Raw genomic sequence first — 26,257 nt, forward strand, 5'->3', positions numbered from 1 at the left:
CTCAAAGCTTAGCAGAGTAATACATTTGCTCAGAAGTCTATCCGGTGTGGTACCTATGAAATATTTAAGAACGGCCTATTTTTCTTTCTTTCATAGTATAATATCTTATGGCCTCATCCTTTGGGGTAATGCTTCTCAGATCAATGATGTTCAACTCATTCAAAAGAAAGCTTTAAGAATTATAACTAACTCATCATATCTTGAAAATTGCAAACCATTGTTCATTAATCAAAAAATTCCAACTGTGATAAACTTGTATGTATATTATGTCCTCATTTATAACCATAAGAACCTATCCTGTCTGCAGTTGAGAAGTGATGTTCATTCAATTAACACTAGGTACAGAAATTACATTGATATACAGCACAAAAGATTGACAAAATCTCTTAATAGTTTTGAGATCACAGGACAAAAACTGTTCAACAAACTGCCTTCCCATTTACATAATGTGTCACAAAAGAATGATATTCAAACAAAAGATATATAGTTGGCTAGTATTAAATCCGTTTTATAAATTGACTGAATTCGATGAGTGCCTAGTAAATAGTTAGTACCTGTCTATAAGTGTTTGTTAGTCTGATTATCTTGTTATCTGAATTCAACTTCTCTTCATCACTCAACTGTGATACTATAGTAGTAGAAACGTCCAAATGTATTTATTGTTGTTGTTATTCTATTCGTTAATATTATAATAATATCTATTTGTTCTATTTTACAATATTAACCATCATTACATGATCATTGTGTATATACTACTGTAGAAGTGTATGACTTGAACTTATCGTTGTTATGTTATATATTGACGTTGTCTATGCTGTAAAGGCTTTTCGACAATAAAATTTTATCTATTTATTTTTATTATTTACAGCTTAATATTGATACTAACATAGGAAAACAGCTAAATGATCCTATTCCAAAGATAATTTGACAGTGGGATCAACTGGGAATCCTATTCAAATAAAAAAAAATTCTGTAAGTAACTTTGAAATTTTGGTCTGCTATCTTGGTTTCGCCACATTGAACCAAACATTTTTTATAGGAAGGTTTTAATGCAAGATTCAAAAAAAAGAATTTCAAGAGAAAATGAATGGTCGAAATCGCCCATCAATATATCAAACCGTTTCAAAGAATATTCACATTATTTCAGTGTTGAAGTTTTTGGATATCTGTAAATACCGAAATATTGCTCGCCTAGGAAGGATATATTATTCATCACATATTCTTATTATTATCGTTCATTTGAGCATGCTTCATTCCATCAGAAAGTCAAAGTACTGAGAAAACGCAGAAAAACTGAGAAAAACGTTGGAAAAACGCTGATTTGGTGTATCTTTGATGAAAATATTGGAGTCACCTCATCACAAAATTTTTAGACCCTAGCTAAACTTCTGTACCAAATTTGAACATTTTCTGTCTATTACTTGATGAAAGCGCACTGATAAAACGATAACTGAGAAAACGCAAAAAACCGCTAATTTTGAGCGTATCTTTGGCGTTATTTCAAATTCCTTCTGAAACAACATTATTACACCCCAGCTGAGCTTCTGTAGTGAATTTGAACATTTTCTGTTCATTTTTTCTCGATAAAGCTGAGAAAGCGCAAAAAAACGCTGGAAAACGCAGATTTTGGGCGTATCTTTGGAGTTATTGAAAATTCCCTATAACACAACATTATTACACGTTAGCTGAGCTTCTCCACTGAATTTGAACATTTTCTGCTCATTTGTTCTCGATAAAGCTGAGAAAACGCTGATTTTGAGCATATCTTTGAACATTTTTCCAAATCCGTTCTTAGTGCGCCTCTAGAGGGCCAACTAAACATACCTACCAAATTTGAACGTTCTTGGCCCGGTAGATTTTTAGTTCTGCGAGTGAATGAGTGCCATTTCGCTTTTATATTAGGTAATACTATATAAATACTATATAATCGTACTATATACGACAAAACAACGACTGACCCAAATGAAGAGATTCAAAATATAAAATTGGGAATGCGAAAAATATTATGATAATTGAATCTACAAAGCTTATCATTTAATTAAGAGACATTCATAGCATTATTAATTTTCTGAAAAACACTGATAATCGGCTATAATAGTTTAGCAATATGGCACTAACAGTTTCAATTTTAGATGACTCTCTCCTGGATTATTGAGATCTGTGTTGGAGATTCCTCAGTGATTGCTGCATCATTTTTTCTTTTTTTTTTTTTTTTTTTTTTTTTTTTTTAGATTACGTCCTAAAGACTCCAGTCATGGAGTATAAGACAAGTCATGTTATTACATAATAATTCTAACACTAAGTAGTTCAACCTAGTTTAGGTTTGAAAGGAATTCTTGTACACTATAAAAAGCTTTATCAACTAAATATTTTTTTATTTGTTTTTTGAAAATCTTCAAATCATCATTACTTTTCAAGATTTGAGGTAGCTTGTTATAAAATTTCCTACCAATATAATCTGGTTTTTGTTCAAATAACCTACTATTGTGACCCATTATATGATAATCTGCTCTGTTTCGCGTATTATACTCATGAACATCTGAATTCTGGATCACACCACTCTTTTTCACATGCATTACAACTTCATATACATACAAAGATGGCACAGTTAATAGACCAAGCTTTTTAAATAAAGGCCTACAAGAGTCTAACCTATTCACTTTCTCTATACATCTGAGTGCCTTCTTTTGAATCTTAAACACTCTGTCCATATTTTGTTGAGATGAATTACCCCATACTAAAATAGCATACCTAATATGAGATAGTATAAGTCCATGGTAAGCAGTTAACAGTAGTTTTTTATCATTCAGCCTAGCAAGCTGCCGCAGGACGAATACCCCAGATGATATCTTATTACATATCCTCTCAATGTAAGGATGCCATGTTAATTTCCTGTCCAATAAAATTCCCAAGAATGCTACTTTCTCTTCTTGGTCTAATTCATTTTCCTCTACAAACACATTTATTTCTCTATCCTCTACTGAATTATATTTACTTTTGAATTGTAGGAATTGACATTTCTTACTAGTTATTGTTAATTGCCTTTGCTTCAAGAATTGGACAATTGACTGTACTCCAGTAAAAGCATTTATTTCTAGACTATCTAATAAATAATTGTTAAAGATGAGCGATGTGTCATCAGCAAACAACAGAGCTCTGTGATCTTTTAACTCTTTTGGTAATTGGTTCACATACAACAGAAACAGTAAGGGACCCAGAATTGAGCCTTGAGGTACTCCAGCCTGGACCTCCAGTTTTTGAGATTTAATTTTTACTATTTCATTCCCATCCACCTTGGTAAGCTCAACAGTCATGTCAACAGTCAATCATGTCAACAATAAGCTCAACAGAGCTCATCTGAGAAAACCCCGTGAAAGTGAGCTCTGTTCGAAGTTAACAGAATGCTCAAGTATAGAGATTTAGAAGAAAACAACCATTTCATGTTCATTGAAATTGATCACATCAGTATTTACTCGTGAATTACCGGTAGTATATTATTAATAGTAAATTCGTATGGCTTTTGTTGGTGGGGAGTCCCTTGCGGGAAGGTCCCACCGCCTGAATATATAATTTAAGTCGTCAATGGGCCTTACGACTGTCATACTTCAGCCGGGACCGACAGTTTAACGTGCCCATCAGATGTTAATGTATTAAGATTTGAGAAGACAATATGAACATCTTATTGGTTTTTCTCTCAATGATTGTAATGGATGGCTTAATTGCTTTTAAAAAATTATAAAAATATCACAGTTTATTACATTCCAGTACAATTATCTTGTTTCACAATACATTTCTAAGTAGAGCTCATAAGTATCGTAGTCCTGTCATACAATAATTGAAGTTGATTTCATTCAACTCTATTATACATTTCAAAGTTTTTGTATTCTACTCATTTCCATTGACAACATGCTCACATATCCAATCTTCCAGGAATTTTATCTTATATAAATATGCCTCTACATCCCCATATTCCAAGAAAAGGGTATTGCTATGTTGAGGAAGCACATACGAAAATTATCTTATAACAATCAGGTAGTTTTGAGGGAATATGAAAAGATAGACCGATTGCCTCAACGGTCTATTGCTGGTTTTCAAATAAAATGTGGAGGTGAGTAGATGTGACAAGTGACATGTTTATTTTGTTTACAACAAAGTTTTTTATCTTGTTGTCCAAGTTGTTCTAGGTAGTTCTATTATAATTTCTCAATTATGTTTTATTATATATTCATATTATAATAAATTACTTCGAAAATGAATTGGTTGTTTACTATATCATACAATGTTTCAAATATATAATAACGTATGAAAATAGTCTGATGAGAGTAAATGCAACGTTGCCAAATAGAATTTCATCAACTTCGTCCACAGCTGATTAAAAGTAAGAATTAATATTGATATCCTATTATATTAAGCGAACAATTTCTGTATATGGTTATATTGTTATCTGATTATCATGAAAAGGATAATAATTATTCATCATTGGAAAAACAGATAATAATTTTGTCGTCTGTCGATAACAGAAGATGTGAGTGCCTGTGTAGAAGAGAGACAGAATTATTCTCAGCTGTTCAATTACAGTATTTGCAATCAATCAGCTTATTCACGAGAAATATTAATCTAGAAATATTGATCGATTTTATCAAAATATCTGATTTGTTGACATGACATGGTATATCATTCTAAATGAGAGTATATCATAATTTTCAAAGTTAATCATCATTATACAGTTTTAAGTGATTAGTGAGTGTTTTTTTGTTATTTAATTTGGTTCGTAAACAATCTAAATATACTTTTCCGTTTTGAAATGTTTGGACTGAAAATTTGACCTGAATTTAACTGTACGGAACACAATCTACTTTTTGGAATATTTATAGTGTATGCATCAAAATGTGGGGAACAAACAGTTTTGGGCTGTGCCTGTTTGCCCTTCCCCAATCATTTTTAAGAATTGTGTTCTGTTTATCAAAAAATAAATAACGAGCGAAGTTCGGTGCCCTGATATTTTTTATAATACAGTACAACTGGAGTATTGGCAACGTTTATGGTAAGGGGTGAGGAGGTAATCAGCTCTTCCAACTTCAATCGGATTAGTTTCGTGCAGTTTACTATAACAGACGTTTCCATCTGGATGTTACTATAAAAGTATTTATTATCGTACTAGCCGTATGGCTCGCTTCGCTCGCCATATCCGTCTAGCCAGGGGGCTCCGCCCCCTGGACCCCCAACTGGATCGTCCAAGAATGAGATCAGCAGGCTCGCTTCGCTCGCCTGCATTTTTCATTTGAGCATTTTTATCATATGTTAGAAAAATCCAGTCGGGGGTCCAGACTAAACGTCTGGCTAAACGGATATGGCGAGCGAAGCGAGCCTGACGGCTAGTAATATAATATTCCCAGGATTGAAGTAGCAGTGCCCAATCAATTTTTCCGCGATAAATGCATTTAAATCTTCAACTTGGTGCCAACCTAACAAAGTCAACTCAACTTAAAGCCAACCTGACAAAATTAATTATTTAGTTGCCAGTTAACAAATGTTTCGAAGAGGTACTCTATCTAGATTATAGTTCTATAGTAACATATGATATGGAAATTTCAATTATAATTAAGAGATTGGGAGAAGAAGAATATACATGCTAAAAGACGACTTTTAAACCCTCAAAAATAACCCTTAGAGTTAAAATATTGCCAAAAGATTTCTTAGTGCGCCTCTAAAGGTCCAACTGAACATACCTACCAAATTTGAACGTTTTTGGTCCGGTAGATTTTTAGTTATGCGAGTGAGTGAGTGAGTGAGTGCCATTTCGCTTTTATATAATATAGATTCAATTTCTGTTTGTTAGTTTGTTTGTATGATGGAAATCGAAAACGGCTCTAACGATCTTAATTGAGTTTGAAATATAGTATATATTCTAAAATATAGTGAGTTTGTGATACGAAAATCATAATTTTTTAATTAGGTCTCATGTTTAGGATAACTCACTGAGGGAACTTGAAAATGATTAGCTTATAATATTCATTAACCGAGTAGCAGCTGATTCAGAGAGTTTTCCATTGTCAGTTGAAAACGAGACAAATAGTGTTGAGTCACCAAATTTGTTGACGTCATTTCTATGAAGTTATTGCATGATTCGAGAAAATAGGTGCAGAGAGCAGCCGAGTGACAGCAACGCAACGCAAATTTGAATTCGATTGCGGTAATATTAATCAGGTAAATGCTAAAGTAGTCAGTTAATACCTAGTCAGTAGGTTCAATATACCTAGGTAATTGAGTTATAACAATTCCATTTACTTCTAAATTCCCATCTCTATTCCTTTGTACTTTCAACTCTGTTTCTTTGATATTGTTATTTTTATAGACGTGAAGTAGATAGATAAGTGTAGGTGTCTTCCATAAGTAAAATGAAATGTCTATTTCCGACTTCTGTAGTTGAATACTTGTAACTAGTAGCTCTGTGAACAGTAGACAGTAGAACGTACAGTTGCTATAAACAGATCTCATTGTCAATATGTCACCCCAATTAGCCCTTCGGACATCGGAGAACAAGAAAACGGTACCTTGACGAGAAATCGGTAAGTGTTGAAACGGCCAATTGAAACGACTGATTGGCGTGTATTGACGATGACAATATTACCTGTTATAATTGAAATTGACAGCAGTGCCAAGCTGTAATCATCAAAAGCTAATTTACAAACATGCCAACATACATAATACAGATAAAAGCAAATCCCGTCGAGTTGAAACGTGAAAAATCAATCATCAAAATATTATCATAAAAAATATAATTTTCCCGCTTTTTTGGGAAACGATAACTGTATATCTTCCAGTATTAAAAATGACATTCAAAATTGAAAACAATACTAAAAAATTTTATTATATTCAAAATTCTCAATGTTCGAGTATATTAACCCTCCAGTAGACTACATGCAACACAGTAGAACCTCTATAATATGTAGCTTACGGGACCAAGCGTTTAATACGAATTTTGGAGGGTGACGAATTATATATCAAGCTCTGCAATATCGAGGCTGATAAAACAAAAGACAATAAAATTATATCATGGATACTGATCCCATCATCACCCATAATTAATTCATAATAATTTATAGCCTCTATGAATGGATATTGAGAGAAAAATAGTAAGGCGTATCATGGGACCAGTCAGGAAAAAATATGGGTGGCGTATCAGAGATAATGAAGAGATTGCCAATTTCATGGGACCAGAAGATATTGTACAAGTTATAAAGGCGCAACGCTTGAGATGGTTGGGGCATGTCCAGAGAATGGAGCACTGCAGACTACCGCATAAGTTGTTAAAAAGTAAAATGATTGGTACGCGTAGAAGAGGAAGGCCCAGGAGGAGATGGCTGGAGGATGTGAGTGTCGATTTGCGTGTTTTGGGCATCAGTGGGTGGGAGAATGTGGCGGAGAGGAGAGACGATTGGAGGCGAATTGTGCAGGAGGCCAAGGTCCACATCGGACTGTAGCGCCAATGAAAGTAAAGTAAGTATGAATGGATATTAGAAAATATTGTTTAATATTAATTTGACATACTTGTAAAAGATTTCAGAGATCAATACAACTGTTCATGAGCGAGTTCTTTAACTCAGGGTGTCTCTAGTTATATTATCATATCTGAAACCATAGAACTTAAAAGTTCACTCCGTATGGGTGAATAATTCACAATCACAATTCAACACCCCCAAACTAATAATACCAATTACTATAACGTTATAGGTATTGCTATCACGAGTAGTATTATCTAATTTGTGTAGGCTATGTTGAAAACAAACAATAGATATGCAGACAGACAATAACGGAAGCAAGTTGATGTAAAAGTTGCACATTAATCAGCTGAAATGTTTCGGCGCAATAAGGACAGTCTGTGTGATAATTCTCAAATAGCATTAGCTGTTTTGAATAAATGGGTTAATTGTGGTAATTGCATGTAATTAATATTCCAGCTTACCAATGATGAATCACAACAACCTTTTTTCCAATTCACTTCATCAGTTTATGTGATTTTCGGTGTCCTCATCGCTGGAGTTATTAGTTACTGTAGCATAATTTTCGATATACTCATTACTGGAGTTATCAGTTACTATGGCGTATTAGTGTATTTATCTTTATGGGAATACTAATTACAGTGTTTTTGATGGCAAAACTACGAATTATAGTGTTAAAACTCAATTTGCATCATCCTTGATCTTTGAACTTAGCGTGTTGCCAGTATAGCCAACGTTTGGCAGATTTAGTCTGCATTGTTTTCGATATTTGTATCTTTGTAATAATTTCAATTTGTTGTCTAGTATTATTTGATTAATTTCAAATTTGTCCTTTTTCACTTGCTTTTGGATAATATTTGTGTTTTGTATCTTTATTCTTGCATTTCTCACTTGCTGAAACCGTTGTAGGTAGGTTTTGCTCCACTCGGTTTGTGTAGCGCTGGTGTGCTGCTTCTTTGTTTTCAACTCGATTCCGGAATGTGGGAATTGGCCAGCTCTTGTTTCAATTTTCGAATCTGAATTTATTCCAGCTGAATATTCAGTACTTTCATGTTTCATTGGCATATTTGCGATAAATATTGGCCTAATTCAATCAAACAACTTGTATGTCTTCACGGATTGTGTTTGAATCTCAAACTTCTGGTAGGTGTAACCTCACTTTCAATTTGAACACGCTTTTCTGAACTCAATTTTTAGAATTTAGTTTGAAGCTCTTTCCAATTTTACATTGTTCATCTATTTCAATCTTCTTTAAAAGATGTCAATTTAGAATTTTGATTCTATTGCATTTCTGCAAATTCCAAGATCATCAAGATTGCTTGATGTTTCTACAAATCTTTATTTCATATTCTTGTTTTCAAACTCTTTGTACTCTGAACTCTGTGTAGTTTAGAGCGCTGTTGCTACAGTCAACATATTTTCTTACTGTAAGGTATTTTCTTTTCCTCTGTCCACAGTTTGGATTTCGGGAAACTCAATGAATCTCTCTCTACATCTCTCGAATCAATCTGCTACCGAATCTGTTCTACAATTCTACCTACGATCGAATCTACTGATTAAGGTCTGCAGTCTCTATTGACAGTCGAAATTGCATCCACTTTGGGGTTCCATATACCCTCCCACTCACTTGGTCGACTGTGCAATTTAGCATTCCACTTTGGGGTTACATATACCCTCCCACTCTCTGGCCGGTATGGTGATGATGATTTCCATTGCCGGATCATTTCTTACAAATGCCTACAATCTTCGACAGCTTTCGACATCCTCAAGATATTCAGGTTGAGTAATTGTATATTCATCATAAATTTGTAATATCATCCATTTTTATTCATTCATCCGTCTATTTTCATTAATTCATTATCATTCATACTGCTATTGTTCATTTACTTATATAGATTTATCTTACTTATGAGCTGTACCTACAAAGGCAATCAAAGAGTTTGTCATTTCAGGACATTGAATAATATTCAAAATTTTGAATACAAAATCATTTATTTTTTGAATTTGTTTTTTCACAATTTAAAAGTCTTTATAATTGGCATCACATTCAACTTATGTATTTTGAAACTTACATCACAATTAATTCAACAATAAAAATAACAATTATTCACTATTTTATTTTGCAATTATTCGCATTACCTATTGTTTTGGTAGGACGAGTTATATTCAGGACTCAGCCTACCTGGTCCTCTATTAATTTTGCTAACAGAAAAGTTATTTTGATAGATATAAGGAACATATTTATCATTATAAGTTTGGCCGTCTCCGGTCCGGATACTTCATATTGACATATGCTTAGAAAATACATTTATCCTTATTCATTATTTTACATCAATTGTGTAATGATTATTGTCTTATACTTTTATTCATAGTGTTTATTTCTGTATGTTCAAGGGTAATATTTGTATGGAGTTGCTCATACTGATACATTCAACCAAGCACTTATGTCATTATTCCCAACAATTGGATACAACACCAGAAGCCATCCAGTGTAAGAGGAGGTCGAACATTTTCAATTGAGGTATCGTTTCAATTTTCAATATGCCTCCTAAAGGCAAACGAAACAGCCTTCTCACTGTGAGAAGTGGCATCATTAAAAATCTATCTTGGCTTTATACTGAATATTTCAATCTTAAAATCAATGATGAAAATGATTTTCAAAAACTACTAGCAGTCAAAACTAAATTGCTCAACTTTGAGCAGCGTTATGAAGAGATAAGCCTGGAATTTGATTAAGATGACATTGATGACAATGAACATCAAATTGTCACAGAAAAATTATTAATGTGAATTGCTAATGTAAATACAATTTTGAAAAATTATGATTCACAGCAGCAAGTTGCTACATTTCAAGCACCGGCAATGGGACATTAGCATCACCATCAATCGCAATCTGCTTCAGTGACTGCTAATAATGTCAATTCTCTGCCTTTGCAACCCACTATGCCTATTTATCAAGGTCTACAATTACCAATGGTACCGTTACCAGAATTTTCAGGTTCCTTTGATTCATGGCTTGAATTCCGTGATACCTTTTCCAATATGGTTATTGAAAACCAAACTTTGGTTCCAGCTACAAAGCTGTATTATTTGCGCAAAGCTCTCAGTGGTGAAGCCCTTGCACGCATTCAGAATATTCCTCCAGGGAATGGAAACTTTGAGCTTGCATGGAATCTGCTTACACAGAGGTACAATAACCCCAGATTAATTGCAAGTACCCACATTCAAGGTATTGAATCACCCCCAGCACTCAAGAAAAATTGTTCCAAATCTCTTAGAGCTTTCATTGATCACTGTAAATGTCACATTAATGCTTTAGAAGCGCTCAAATTGGATGTTCAAATTAAAGATTTACTTTACATGCAAAAAATCACTTCTCAACTTGACTCTAATATCTTGCGCGAATGGGAAAAACGCATTGAAATAAATGAAATCCCTACTATGGATAAACTGTGGGAATTTCTTGAAAATCAATGTAAGGTAATGGATGCTATTTCATCTCATAGCCCCTCAAATCCACCAACTAATCAAAAGGTTTTTACTCAAGCTACTTCAAATGCACCCAATGTTAGGCAAAATACTCGTCCTTTTGCTCAAAATAATACTCTGAATAATTTTCAGCCATCAGTATCCTGTCAATTTTGCAATGATCGATCTCATGGGATTTTCAAATGTGTCAATTTTTCAAAGATTCCCATCAATCAACGTTATGATGCAATCAAAAGGAAAGGGTTGTGTTTCAATTGCCTTAATCCTTACACTGACAATCACAACTGCTCTTCTAAGAGATGCCAAAAATGTGATAAGCGACATCACACTGTTCTACATGATTCCTTTACTAGCAATTCAGGAGGTAAGAATGTTGTTTCTAATGTGATTCAGTCTCAGAATGAGTGCACCGTTTCTAGTGCCCATTCATCTTCAGCATCAAATTCAGTTAGCTCACAATCTGATAATTCAGAAACAACGGTTGTTTCACATGCTGCTTCATCCATCATTTCTAATAATAAGTCATCAGTTCAAGTATTACCTACCGCAGAGGTTCTGGTTGTTAGTTCAAATGGTGAATTAATTGCATGTAATGCTTTAATGGACACAGGAAGTGATTGTTCACTCATCACTCAAGAGTTGGCTCATAGATTAGCTCTTCCTTCTCGTCATGTAACTAATCTGATTAATGGAGTGTCCAGTATGCAAGCCAAATCTACAGTTGTTCACTCAGTATTAATAAAATCATCTGATCATACTTGGTCAACGCAACAAGAATGTATTGTTGTTGAGAAATTTGCCTCATGTATTCCTCGTGTCACAATTGATCTTAACTATTACAAGATTCCAAGCAATATTTGACTTGCAGATCCAAATTTTCATAAATCTAAGAAAATTGATATCCTATTGGGTATTGACGTTTATGCCACAATCATGACTGGCAATCAAATTATTGTGTCACCTGATGTTCCAATCCTACAAAATACAAAACTTGGCTGGATTGTTTTTGGCACTTGTCAATTACCTAAATCAGTGTCACTCAAAAAATCATCTAATCAATTTGTTACCAATTTTGTCTCCACAGCTGAAGTCTCCAATCAGTTGGAAACCTTCTGGAAGCTGGAAGAAGTCTCTTCAGTTATTCCTGTCTCTCCTGAGTGTGCTAGGGTTGAAGCACACTACAAAGAAAATACCATCAGGCATGAAGATGGTCGTTTCCAAGTGTCCTTACCTCGCAAGGATTCATTTGCCACCCTTGGTCATTCAAGGACTCAAGCTATGAAACGTTTCCATTCATTGGAAGAAAGATTTCTTAAAGAACCTGAGCTCAAACCTCAATATGTTGAATTTATGCAGGAATATGAAGATCTAGGTCACATGCACCCTGTACCGCCACCAGCCCCTGAGGAACAAGTCTATTATATTCCACATCACGCTGTCTTCAAGCCCGACTCCACTACAACCAAAACAAGAGTTGTGTTTGATGCTAGCGCCAAAACATCAACTGGAATTTCTCTCAATGATGTTATCTTCAAGGGTCCTGTTGTTCAGTCAGACCTTTTTGACATTGTCCTACGATTTCGTATGCGACCATTTGCTTTCATCGCGGACATAACTAAAATGTACCGCCAAATTCTTTTAGATCCTTCTGATCATAATTTGCATCGTATTTTTTGGAGAGATGATACTTCAAAACCTCCTCAAGAATACCAATTGGCCACAGTTACTTATGGGACAGCTTGTGCATCTTATCTCAGCACTAGAACCTTGAATTTACTTGCTGAACTTGAATCAACACCTGATTCTCCATTGTATCATTCAATTCATCAACATTCTTATGTTGATGACCTAATATCTGGTGCATCTACATTGGAACAAGCCATGGAATTGTCACATCAATTGCTCACCACTTTGAAAAAAGGATGTTTTGAAATAAGGAAGTGGATGTCCAATTCCCCTGAGTTACTGAATTCACTACCATCCAATTTGCTAGAAACTTCAATTGTTAAACCAATTTCAGATCCTGATAATGGAATAATCAAAGCTCTAGGTTTACTGTGGAATTCCAATTCTGATAGTCTATACATCTGTTCTAACATTGATTAAATTTCTGAAAAGACTTCATTCACAAAGCGTGAGATTCTGTCAGTTATTGCTTCAACTTTTGATCCACTTGGAATCATTAGTCCCATCATCATCCTTCCAAAAATCTTATTTCAAAATTTATGGCTTGCAAAAATTGATTGGGATGATAGTCTGCCCAATGACATGCCACTGAAGTGGTTGCAGATCATACAAGAACTATCCAAAATCTCAAGCATTTCAATACCACATTGTGTAGTATCAAAGGATCAATGTTCCATAGTTGAACTTCATGGTTTTTCTGATTCTAGCGCTACTGCTTATGGAGCTTGTGTGTATGTATGCACCATCCAAAATAATGTTGTTCAAACTCATCTTCTTTGTGGAAAATCACGTGTTGCACCTCTCAAGCCTGTCTCCATTCCAAATTTGGAACTTTGTGGTGCCTTAGTATTATCACGACTCATTAACAAAGTTGTAAGTGCTTTGAATTCTCTTGATTTGACTATTTCAGGTGTTTTTCTCTGGTCAGATTCTCAAATTGTCTGCAAGTGGTTGCAGTCTCCTCCTGACAGAAAGTCGATTTTTGTTTCATTGAGAGTAGGTGAAATCCAAGAATCAACCTCACAGTATGTCTGGAACTATGTGAAATCATCTCACAATCCAGCTGATTTAATTTCTCGTGGCATGATTCCTAGTGAATTAGCAAACAACAAACTCTGGTGGCATGGTCCCCCATGGTTGGCTGATCCAACTGATAGTTGGAGGTCATTCTCTTCTCATGTAGCTATTCTAGCTCCCAATACAGTTCTTGTAAATACTGCAGTTGTTTCACTTTTATCCATTATTTCTGAACGTGTTTCCAATAGTTTTAAAACTATTCGTGTCACTGCTTATGTTCTGCGTTTTTTACATAACATTTGTCAGAAAGTTGCTGATCGCTGTACTGACGCCCTTTCAGTTGATGAAATTGAAGATGCTGAAATTCATCTATTAAAGGCCATTCAAGCTGAAGCATTCCACAAGGAGTTGGAAATTTTACGTGCAAATGATGAGTTGAATGCCTCCAGTAAGTTTCATTCTTTGTCTTTGTTCATTCACTCTGATGGCCTCATAAGAGTGGGAGGACGTTTAGCTAATGCTAATATTGATTTTAATTTCAAGCATCAGATATTGCTTCCTGCCAATCACAAATTCACCAAGGCACTGATTTTTCATCACCATAACAAATTGTGTCATGCTGGTGTGCAAGCAACCATGGCTGCAATCAGACAACGGTTCTGGATACCATCAACAAGGCGTACTGTTAAGAATGTTCTGCAAAAGTGTATCAAGTGTTTTCGTTTCACTCATACTCAAGCTGCACAATTGATGGGTCAATTGCCCTCTGTGCATGTAAATATTGATTTTCCATTCATGAATGTTGGTCTAGACTATGCTGGACCTTTTAGTCTCCGTATTGGTGGTCCAAAGTCACGGACATTTGGTAAAGCCTATTTTGCATTTTCCATTTGTACTCGTGCTGTACATATAGAAGTAGTATCAGAGCTGTCCACTTTAGTCTTTCTGGCTGCTCTCACCCGTTTCATCTCAAGACGAGGTATTCCAAGGAATATATATTCAGACAATGCTACCACTTTTGTGGGTGCAAATAATGATCTCAAAGAGTTAGGTGACTTCCTCAACTTGCCTAGCAATCAACAAATACTTCAAAATTCAGCTGCATCTTTGCACATTCAATGGAATTTCATTCCCCCAAGAGCTCCTCATCATGGTGGTCTGTGGGAGAGAGGAATAAGAAATTTCAAGAGTATATATAAAATTATTGCTTTCAAACATAATTGGAATTTTGAAGAAATGTGTACTCTTTCTGCACAAGTTGGAGCTATTTTGAATTCTTCACCTATTGTTCCATTGTCTGAGGACCCTCTTGATCTTCAATTTTTGTCACCTGGGCATTTTCTCATTGCGTGCCCACTCAATGCTTTGCCTTCTCATAAGCAGAAATTCAAACATGTGAATTTTCTTGCACGTTGGAATAGACTTGCTGAAGTCACATAGGAATTTTGGCAACAATGGTCTGAAGAATATTTAGTTACCCTTCAGAAAAGACATAAATGGTCTTCTTCATCACCCAATCTTCAAGTTGGCACTCTTGTGCTATTGAAGGATCCTGGGACACCACCAACACTCTGGAAGCTTGGACGTATTACAGAGGTTTTCCCTGGCTCAGATGACAAGGTTAGAGTCATCCAGGTTATAACTGACTCTGGTGTTTTCAAACGTTCTATTGCTAGTGTTGCACCTTTGCCATTAGAGGATAGCGAATGATGCAAATCTCTTCAACATAAATTTTTTCTTTCTTCTTTGTTTTACAATTCTTCTAATTGCAAAACGGGGCCCAGTCTATGTTAAAACTCAATTTGCATCATCCTTGATCTTTGAACTTAGCGTGTTGCCAGTATAGCCAACGTTTGGCAGATTTAGTCTGCATTGTTTTCAATATTTGTATCTTTGTAATAATTTCAATTTGTTGTCTAGTATTATTTGATTAATTTCAAATTTGTCCTTTTTCACTTGCTTTTGAATAATATTTGTGTTTTGTATCTTTATTCTTGCATTTCTCACTTGCTTAAACCGTTGTAGGTAGGTTTTGCTCCACTCGGTTTGTGTAGCGCTTGTGTGCTGCTTCTTTGTTTTCAACTCGATTCCGGAATGTGGGAATTGGCCAGCTCTTGTTTCAATTTTCGAATCTGAATTTATTCCAGCTGAATATTCAGTACTTTCATGTTTCATTGGCATATTTGCGATAAATATTGGCCTAATTCAATCAAACAACTTGTATGTCTTCACGGATTGTGTTTGAATCTCAAACTTCTGGTAGGTGTAACCTCACTTTCAATTTGAACACGCTTTTCTGAACTCAATTTTTAGAATTTAGTTTAAAGCTTTTTCCAATTTTTCATTGTTCATCTATTTCAATCTCTTTTAAAAGATGTCAATTTAGAATTTTGATTCTATTGCATTTCTGCAAAATTCCAAGATCATCAAGATTGCTTGATGTTTCTACAAATCTTTATTTCATATTCTTGTTTTCAAACTCTTTGTACTCTGAACTCTGTGTAGTTCAGAGCGCTGTTGCTACAGTCAACATATTTTCTTACCATAGGGTATTTTCTTTTCCTCTGTCCACAGTTTGGATTTTGAGAAACTCAATCAATCTCTCTCTACATCTCTCGAATCAATCTGCTACCGAATCTGTTCTACAATTCTACCTACGATCGAATCTACCGATAAAGGTCTGCAGTCTCTATTGACAGTCGAAATTGCATCCACTTTGGGGTTCCATATACCCTCCCACTCACTTGGTCGACTGTGCAATTTAGCATTCCACTTTGGGGTTACATATACCCTCCCACTCTCTGGCCGGTATGGTGATGATGATTTCCATTGCCGGAGCATTTCTTACAAATGCCTACAATCTTTGACAGCTTTCGACATCCTCAAGATATTCAGGTTGAGTAATTGTATATTCATCATAAATTTGTAATATCATCCATTCTTATTCATTCATCTGTCTATTTTCATTCATTCATTATCATTCATACTGCTATTGTTCATTTCCTTATATAGATTTATCTTACTTATGAGCTGTACCTACAAAGGCAATCAAAGAGTTTGTCATTTCAGGACATTGAATAATATTCAAAATTTTGAATACAAAATCATTTATTTTTTGAATTTAATTTTTCACAATTTAAAAGTCTTTATAATTGGCATCACATTCAACTTATGTATTTTGAAACTTACATCACAATTAATTCAACAATAAAAATAACAATTATTCACTATTTGATTTTGCAATTATTCGCATTACCTATTGTTTTGGTAGGACAAGTTGTATTCAGGACTCAGCCTACCTGGTCCTCTATTAATTTTGCTACCAGAAAAGTTATTTTGATAGATATAAGGAACATATTTATCAATAGAGTTATCGAGAGGTTTCATTGTACTCACTAATATTGACAATTGGACTATTTTTGTTTTGTTTCAAGGAATTTACTAATAGTTCTATTATTTAAGCTCCAAATAACTGCAGAAAAGAGAGACAACTGCACAAAATAGGAATTATATATAACAAGATATACAGTTACAAGATAAGTCATCGCCTGATATTACTACGAAGAGGGATAGAAGAGAGTGAAAGGTTTTAGAAATAAATTGTCAATGGTCTTGTTAAGAATAGCCCACACGTGGAGATTCATCAAAACAATAACCATTGTTTGAAAACAAGATAGCTCTGCGTAGTACAGTCCGTCCAAGAAGTATAACTTGACCGTCTTGTTTCGGAAGTGTCAGAGATTCAATGTGCCTGACTTTGTCGTTTCTGTACGAATGTAAAAGTGTCCGGTTTTGACGCCTAAAACGGTGTACACACGTACGTTTGCCTCGGCTGAGCATACGTGTATGGGCTTGCATTCGCACGTCTGGACACTGTTCGCTGAGGCATGTGGGCGAACCGGAACCCTGTCGGTATTTTGGCGTGCTCAAAGGCGCCTCGGGCGAGCATTGAATGTACGTGTGGACGCGATTTTGCCATACGGGTGAGGCAAAACGTAAACATTGAAGGCGTCATAACCTAATCCCAATGAATTAGGTTAATGAATGACAAATCGAATTGTGATCCAATAACTAATTGTAAATTGTAGGATTTTTGTAATTTTGTAGGATATGTGGATTGTCAAATATTTAAATAGAAACATGCATGGGGTATATAATTTGTATCATGATTAACAAATTTAGAACTGCATAATTTAAGTGAAAATAGCTTCTCTACAGGGCTCCTACAAAAAAGTATAGCTCACATAATTATTATCTTACTGTGGCTATCAAATCATCTTGTGTTTGTTTTATATCATAAATTGAAGTTGGTAATTAAAATTGTAATCTTCAATGTGATGTTATATGTTTTAGATAGCTAGGCTATCTATAGAGAGATTTATTCAAACTTTGAACTAGTATTCCTTAAAGGTAAATCTTGAAGATAATCTTGTTTTGTCATGTGTATGAGCAGAGTTAGTTTAAAATGGGCAGCAATTCAGTATTTGATTCAATTTATGACTAATTTTGTTATAGAAGACTGTCAATTTTGTAGGACAGAGTTAAGTGCTTCGATTAGGTCATCAAAACTTCTGGAATTATTGTAGACAATTTTTTTTTTTGAGATTCAGGATAGATATTGGAAACAAACAAATGAATCGGCTAATGCCAATAATCTCAAAGTAAGGGCCAATTGTTTTTGTAAAGTTATTGCTTCCTTCATGATGGTATCATTTGTTTGGATAACTAGTTGAATTAGATTCAGTATATTAACAAAATAATGTTTTGACATCCTAATAAAGTTTGAATTAACAATCTCATATCTTATGTCATGTAGCAATTTATTTCCTTACTTCAACCTACAATCGTTCAACCCACCAACATCGTTTGTTAAGTTTTATTTTCGAATTTATTATACAAGTCATTGAAATAAATGATACAGCTGCATTTTGTAATAATTGCCTTCAATGATGATGGAATGACGCCATTGTTGTCATGATGTGGAAAATTAACATCTATCATTCTTCGTGTCGTCTGCAAATCAGATAGCTTTTTGAATGCCGAGGCATACGTGGAACGCGTCCACAAGGACGTGTAGTGAATGCCGAGGCATGTGTACATACGATTGTTCGCGCGAATCTGTACGGACGTGTGTACAAGGCTTAACGCACACGCCAATTCGAGACTCTTTCAAAACAGTCTTTTTCTGTCGCTGGCGTGCGGTGTCGATGGATGAGATAGTCGCTGTCCACTCCTGTCAGGTTCTGGGTGTGTCGGAGGACTAAGGTGGCGCGTACCCGTTCAAGGATACTCAATTTGTAAATTGTGTGAAAGCAAGAAGAAGTGTGCAATCCACAATTACAATGGCAGAAGAGAAGACTCTAATTATGAAATATGGGTAGTTAGGCTAGAAGCTCACCTATTGAGAAAAGGTGTTTGGGATGCAATAGAAGGTTTTGGCCCATATGTACATATTGATAAGAACGACGTAGAACGTGAGATTGAAGATGAAACAGCTTTTCCCCAGAGTGAAATAAAACGAAGAACAAGAATGAATCAAGAAGCAAGAGCTATTATCATAGAGCATGTTGAAGACTCGTTCCTGTAACTACTTACATGATGAGACATGCTTGGCTCGTTTATCATCATTCCATTTCTTTATAGCATTTTTCTGCTTATTTCTCAGATCAGTGTATGTTTCAAACCATGTATCATGTTGAAGTACCATATCAAGAGTGATATCTGAACTGTCTCAACATTGAATTTGCCTTCTTACGATCTCCCAGCACGTATCTTGCATCTGCAGGGTTTTCCACTTTACAGCATCTGGTCCATTTATGGCTTCTTGAAAATTTGATGGAATTTTCTTCTTGTAACTGGAATGGACCACACTGCAGCATGGGCATTGTTTCTTGGGTATACACTCGCGATTTGATCTTCTCAATGTTGGTTCTTCTTCAGTTTTTTACTAAAGCTATCCTGTTCTACCGTAGTGCGAAGTATTAAAATTAACAAATACTTCCCTAAAACACCAATAATTCTAGTTGTTAAGTTGAGAATAATTATGAAAGCTTGAATAATAATGACTTCTGAAGTAATAATATTTTTATGGTACAGCTATTTTCAAAATGATTATTTCTGCAGTATTGTTAATTGGAATTCGATTATGTTTTGGAAGCAATAATGTTCATCCTAGAGAGCATTTATCATTTTTCCAATTCAAAAATGAAATAATGAGCTAGTATTAATTCAATGGAAATCATTTTGAAATATTGTATATTTAAAAATGTGTATGAATTTGTATCATGGAAACCATACTAAGTAAGTAATTTTTTTTGTAAAGTTTACAAGTCTTGTAGACTTTACAAAAAAATATTTTTTTGATCTTACAGTAGTGTTGTGAGTGATGTTGTGGTACGTTTCCATAATGAAAACACAAATTTGGAATTGTCAATCACTTTTGTGGTTTTAATTGTCAAAAAGTGGTTGACAATATTTCAAATTTGTGTTTTCAAGATTATTTTTGGTCATAGAAACAGAAATTAAACTTCTATGGACTCAGTTAGTCGAGTACATTATTATAATATTTCGAAAAAATTAAATATCTCGAAATCAATGATTGGAGTTTTTTGATATAGGGAAACAATAAGCAGGCAAACAAAGACTAGTGACCCTTCGAAAGGTGTGATGAATGAGTTCCGGTGACTAGAATCTACCAGTGTGAACGTTTGTATGCAGAACCATATACTTTATTACTATCTCTCTCCTCTGAAAATATGTCAGGTTCTATTTTCTGGCAGGATTTTTCTATCACGGTTGACGGTCTGAAGACTCACATTCAAAAAGCACAAATCTTTTTGGGAACTATCGGCCGACGAAAAAATCATCTAATACTTTTTGGGCTCTCCTGTAAAATCAGCCCTTACTAACTGACTTACGCCCTGACTTACGCCCTTCTAACACTTGGGTAGAGACTTCTGGGTCAGGTATGGAAAATCTTATTCTGTTTTGAAGAAAATAGAAGCCGGAGCTCCTCATTGAAGTTTTCTAGGACCAATTCTTCACGTAGTCTCTAGTATCGATATTCCCAGCCTTGGTGAGAATACTACAGCAACATTTGCAGACAATACAGCCATAGTATCAGCAGAGATTGATACTCATATCGCAACAAAAAACTACAGTGATCCATCAACAAATTCCAGGATTGAACTAGAAAATAGTGGATGAACTAAATGAAACAAAGGCGATTCACATCAATTTCACCAATAAAAAGGATCTGCCAATACCAATAATCAACAACCAAGTTGTACTATATGAAATCATATTGTATGAACCAAATATCAGAATCTTTATTGGCTTATTGGAAGAAACTGCATTCTTCTAATCCGAAACAAAGTACTCCTTCATAAACAAGTATTATAGCCAGTATAGACGTATGGTCTACAGCTTTGAGGGTGTAGCAAAGACAGAGTCAATGTCATACAACGATTTCAAAGAAGGTGCTGAGGAACATAGAGGATGCACCTTGGTATGTCAGAAGCAGTGATCTTCATAGAGACCTGCACGTTGACCTGGTGTCCACCAAGATCCAGAGGCATTCAGAGAGGCACGAGGGGCGACTACACCAACACGACAGCATTGAGGCGATCCAGCTGCTAGACAATGGAGAGTTGGTGCGCAAGCTCAAGAGCAGAAAACCGTTTAAACCAGTGTAATGCTTGTTCAAGTAGTGTCCAGTGGAAGATCAGAGCGATAATATAGTGGAATCTAGTTTCTATAGTGCAGTCTTGTAGTTTCCAATGAGAAATTCACTTTTTCATTTGTCTTCAAGTAGTATGTTGGGATAGAAAATTGAGCTTATTAGTCTTTGGACTGGATAGCTATAGTATGGAACAAAGAAAAATATTGGCTAGATGTGATATTGACTTAGAATATAACTTTCACGGTAACAGGTTGATTAGTAAGTGATTACCTTGAATTCTTTAATGCTGTGGAGAGTCTCATGGCACAATTTGAGTGGAGCAGGCCAATTATTAAAATCGGGATCATCGACAACTCCTCGATACCGCCGTGGATAATTGTCAACTGCATGCTGCTTACACTTCAGCTTGAATGTTTTCTCCGCTTCAAAAATTTCCCTGGAATTGAAATATCTGATGAATAGGATGCGTCATTATTTGGAAGAATTAGGTTCATTGTAAGACCGATTGGAGACTTTTAAGTGTCAGCAACTGATCCTTATTGGATCAGGATGAATTGATGCTCAATTTTACAAGTTCCTAATGTTGTAACCTCCATAAGGAGGAGAGAATCTTTAAATATTAGAGGAGTCGTGGGACTCGATAAACAACAAAATTGCTTTCTATATTACTCATAATTTATTCGATAAACTTATCTCATATAAAATTTGTACAACAATGATAATAGGTACAATTTCAACAAAATGTTTTTACTGAACTTGAAAAAACTGTCAATAAGATTTTGCTTATTGATCTGGTATTCTAACTGTCTATGAAGGTAGCCTGTGTTTTACACATTTCACAACCACAGATGTATAATAAGGGAGCATTCCTGGCTTGATTGGCACTGCCCTTTCCACGCAGAAATTATGTTCTCCCACCGCCAACTAAACGACCGTTCACTTGGAGATGGGACACAAATCCGTGAACTTTGCAATTTATCAACATGAGAAAAGTAAATGCAAATTGAACAATGCAATGAGTATTCCTCAATATCTCCATCCCTAACGGAAATAAAGTACCAAGAAAATACTTCAACTTTGCATAAAATCTGTCCGTCCTCCCAGATGCAAGTTGGCAAAATCTTAATGAGTTGAATTGAAAAACCAATTTCTATCGAATAGAATCGGCACAGGAAATTCAACTTCATGATCACTAGAGTCTCACTGATAAATCTCAATTCCTCAGTATTCTTGAAAGAATAATAATTGATGATAAATCATGCACATAAGAATATAATAATATTTTATTCCCTTTCAATATTATAAGCATAACACTGTATTATTGAACGGTATAGAATAGAAACAAATTTTATTCCAACGAATAAGGTAGCATCAAGCAAACATCGGAAGTTGCAAATTCATAAATTTATATGAAAACAATCAATTCTATCATATTAATGAGCATTGCAGTTGTATGAAGAGAAATTTCCAGTAGCGAATTATACTTATACTGAATAGAATACCTAATCTCGCTACTCGAAAATAAATGGAATCAGAATTCTTACATGTAGAATATTTGTACGGTGTTTTCGACATTTTCAACAACAAGCGCTTCGAACTCGCCGTTCATCCAGTTTTTCCTTGTCTTGAACCACTTGTTGCAAGTGTATATAAGTTTTGCAAAAGGATGAATTACACTCTGAAAACAAATAACAAATGCGTTTATATGATTTTATTGATTTGTGCTCTGCTATTTATTCCAACTTGGCAATGCAATTCAACAGCATACGAATCGAAACATCTTGCTGTATGCATCGTGATTTACAGGTAGATTTCTACGGGGCAATAGGAAGGCTTACCAGGTAAAATATTTGAAAAATTGAAATTTTTTTCAAATTTCTCTAAAACTTGAAAAAAGCACAGCCAACTGGGTTGATGGTGTGCATTAGTTGTCCATGTCATTAGCATCAAGTGGCTAGAAACATAGGAAAAATTGTCAAACTTGAAAATTTTCCATTTTCTGGGGGCTCAATGTAGATTTCAACCAGGTTTAGGGGAGCTTGCCACGCCATATTTTTCGAGAAATCAGAGTTTTTAAAACTCTGAGAAACCATCCCAGATTTTGAGAAATTTCATTTTAAGGGTGTGATGATGCAACATGTATGTATTTAGTTTGTTGATTCCTCCTTTTCAACCATTTATTTGGAAAGTTCCAGTTGGTTTGAGCCTACATTTCTGAAAGGTTCTCTATTTCTCTCACGATCTAATCAACTAGAACTTAAAATGGCAATACAGAATAAAAAAATAACAACTATAGTGATCAACTTTAGTGATAGTAGAGATAAATCGCTCGAAATCACCTTGAAACCGCAACGATTAGAACTGGAACCAAGAGAAGCAGACAGTGACAGAAAATGGAAACACTGGATACTGACTTTCAAAAACTATCTAGAAGAAAACAAATGCAGCAGTGTGAAACTACTGAAGTTATCATATAATTTTATCAATTCAACACTCTATGAAATAATATCCGACTCTAATACATATGAAGAGTCAGATGATACATTATCCAACCTCTTTGTCGAATAAAAGAATGAAATACATGCCAGATACCTTGTTACAACAAGAAAACAAACATCATGGAGAAACGATTGACAAATATTATTTACTTGAACTGAAAAATCAAAATCGATTGTAATTTCGAAAACGTTACTGCCGCAAAAAACCGAGATAATTTCGTTAGAGATGCATTCATTTCAGGAATTCAATCTTCTCGAACAAGACTTAGACTTCCTGAACATAAGACACTAACACTAGAAGAAACCATTAAAATATCTCGTACATTACAGTCTGTCGAAAAATGTAATGAGAACTATGAAAATAAAAATTCAGATTCAGTAGTAAATTCAATAATCCACTTGTGGAAGTGTAATTTTTGTGGGGGTCTAGATAAGCATTTGTGTAACGATTGTCTTACCAAGGTAGCTACTTGCCAAAACTGTGAGAAAATAAGCCATTATAGTAAAGTCTGCCGTTTAAAAAAACTTCTGAATCAGGCACAGGAAATTTCAGTAGATATAAACTGATACTTTGGACTGACTTTTTTGCTCCAAAACCCCCTCCTCCCTCTCGTCCCTCGACCATCCTGCCTCCCCTCCCCACCACCTGTAGGGTGGGGGGTGTTCTAAAAGTAGATTTTCCCTTCCCCTTGCCACAGTGGTGGTGAGGGGGTTGAAAAGAGAGAGATATATCTTTCTCTCTCTCTCTCTCCCCTTCCCCTTGCCCAGTGGAGGTGAGGGGGTTGAAAAGAGATATCTCTCTCTCTCTCTCCCCTTCCCCTTGCCCAGGTGAGGGAAAAAAAATTTCCCTTTTAGGAGGAAAAATTCCCTCTCTATACTGACAGATTAAAGTGAATCCATATTTCTACATCTAATGCTATACTGACAAATTAAAGTGAATGCTAGATGAGGGAAAAAATCTCTTTGAGAGGGAAAAATTCTCTACTGACAAATTAAAGTGAATCCATTCTCAAATTCTCTACTGTCAAATTAAAGTGAATCCATATTTCTACATCTATACTGACAGATTAAAGTGAATCCATATTTCTACATCTAATGCTATACTGACAAATTAAAGTGAATGCTAGATGAGGGAAAAAATCTCTTTGAGAGGGAAAAATTCCCTTGGTGACAGATTAAAGTGAATCCATATTTCTAATGCTATACTGACAAATTGAAGTGAATGCTAGATGAGGGAAAAAAATCTCTTTGAGGGGGAAAAATTCTCCACTGTCAAATTAAAGTGAATCCATATTTCTACATCTAATGCTATACTAGTGAATCCAGAGTGAGGTCAATGACTCTCTCTACATCTAATTGAATTGAGAAATTCTCTCTCTCTCTCTCACATCTAATGCTATACTAGTGAATCTCTACAATGATCTAAGTTCTTTTACATTTTTTATCTGCAATATCGTACAAGCATTTCCAAAGTTCATCGGAATTTTTAACAACAGATAATGCTGAATCATTTGTACAATCATAATGTAGATGACCGCTGTCTAGAATATTGAGCAGTTCGAAAATCTCAGATAAAATCGAAAAGTGTACATTTTCTGTTTTTGTTAACGGTAAATCAATATCTTGACATCCTGTTGAAAATTTAATATTCTTCGCAATTGAATCAAATTCGTTAAATGAAATTGACATCAAGAGACGAGTTAATTTTTTGAATTTTGAAAAACCATAACACTGCATGTCCCAGATGTTTGACATGTGTCAGATGAGGGGAATAGAGAAAGATATATCTCTCTTTCTAAATTGATGAAATGCACGTGTTATAGAGGCTCGTGTCTGTATAAAATAGATCACCCCACACGTGTTGTCAGGTCTAGCTCTAAGCAGCAACTAAACTAAAAATCGTGAATGGGATATTGGAATGAAAAATCATTTGAAGGCAGAAAACGTTTATTTACATATATCAGCAGCACAACTATTCATAATTTCATCTTCAATTTTAATTAGCTTATCTATACACAAATTATGAGGACGATAATAACATAGATAGTCTCTTATGTCATTTAAATTAACCGTGCTTAGAAAAATGTCTTTCAATTGTTTCGCCAAACTATAATTTTCAGGAGTTGATTTCCTAATTGCACTCTCACACTCATCGTACCAATCAATACAGTTTTTTAACCTCACTTCCAATTCGTTGTCAGCAGCCAACCACTTTCTCGGATCCATCTTGTTGAGCGAATGAACAAAACTAAGTGTAGGCAGGAACTATTATAGAGTAATTAAGTGGTCTTTCTTCATTAATTGACGAGAGACAACATGTACGTGCTTTATGCAGTCTCAATGCATGTAAGCAATAAACACACTGTAAATCCTTTCCATTGTAG

General features: G+C 35.0%; 2 protein-coding genes across 2 annotated transcripts in view; one reads left to right on the forward strand and one right to left on the reverse strand.

Annotated features, from left to right (window-relative positions):
- The window catches only part of LOC120355001 (dynein heavy chain 12, axonemal-like), a 92,137-nt gene extending 69,109 nt beyond the window's left edge, over positions 1-23,028 (reverse strand). Inside the window, exons 1-2 of the mRNA XM_039443224.1 lie at positions 22,920-23,028; positions 21,646-21,811 (exon numbers count right to left, since the gene is read on the reverse strand). Of these exons, the coding sequence (XP_039299158.1) occupies positions 21,646-21,811; positions 22,920-22,984 (231 nt within the window). The 5' untranslated portion in view covers positions 22,985-23,028. The remainder of the gene's footprint in view (positions 1-21,645; positions 21,812-22,919) is intronic.
- On the forward strand, positions 10,402-12,287 carry LOC120355002. Its single transcript, XM_039443225.1, has 2 exons — positions 10,402-11,355; positions 12,076-12,287. The coding sequence occupies exons 1-2, from the start codon at positions 11,149-11,151 to the stop codon at positions 12,271-12,273; spliced, it is 405 nt and encodes a 134-aa protein (XP_039299159.1). The 5' UTR covers positions 10,402-11,148; the 3' UTR covers positions 12,274-12,287.
- Positions 23,029-26,257: the final 3,229 nt, after the last annotated feature.

Source organism: Nilaparvata lugens, chromosome X (assembly GCF_014356525.2).
Source record: "Nilaparvata lugens isolate BPH chromosome X, ASM1435652v1, whole genome shotgun sequence".
Lineage (NCBI taxonomy): Eukaryota > Metazoa > Arthropoda > Insecta > Hemiptera > Delphacidae > Nilaparvata > Nilaparvata lugens.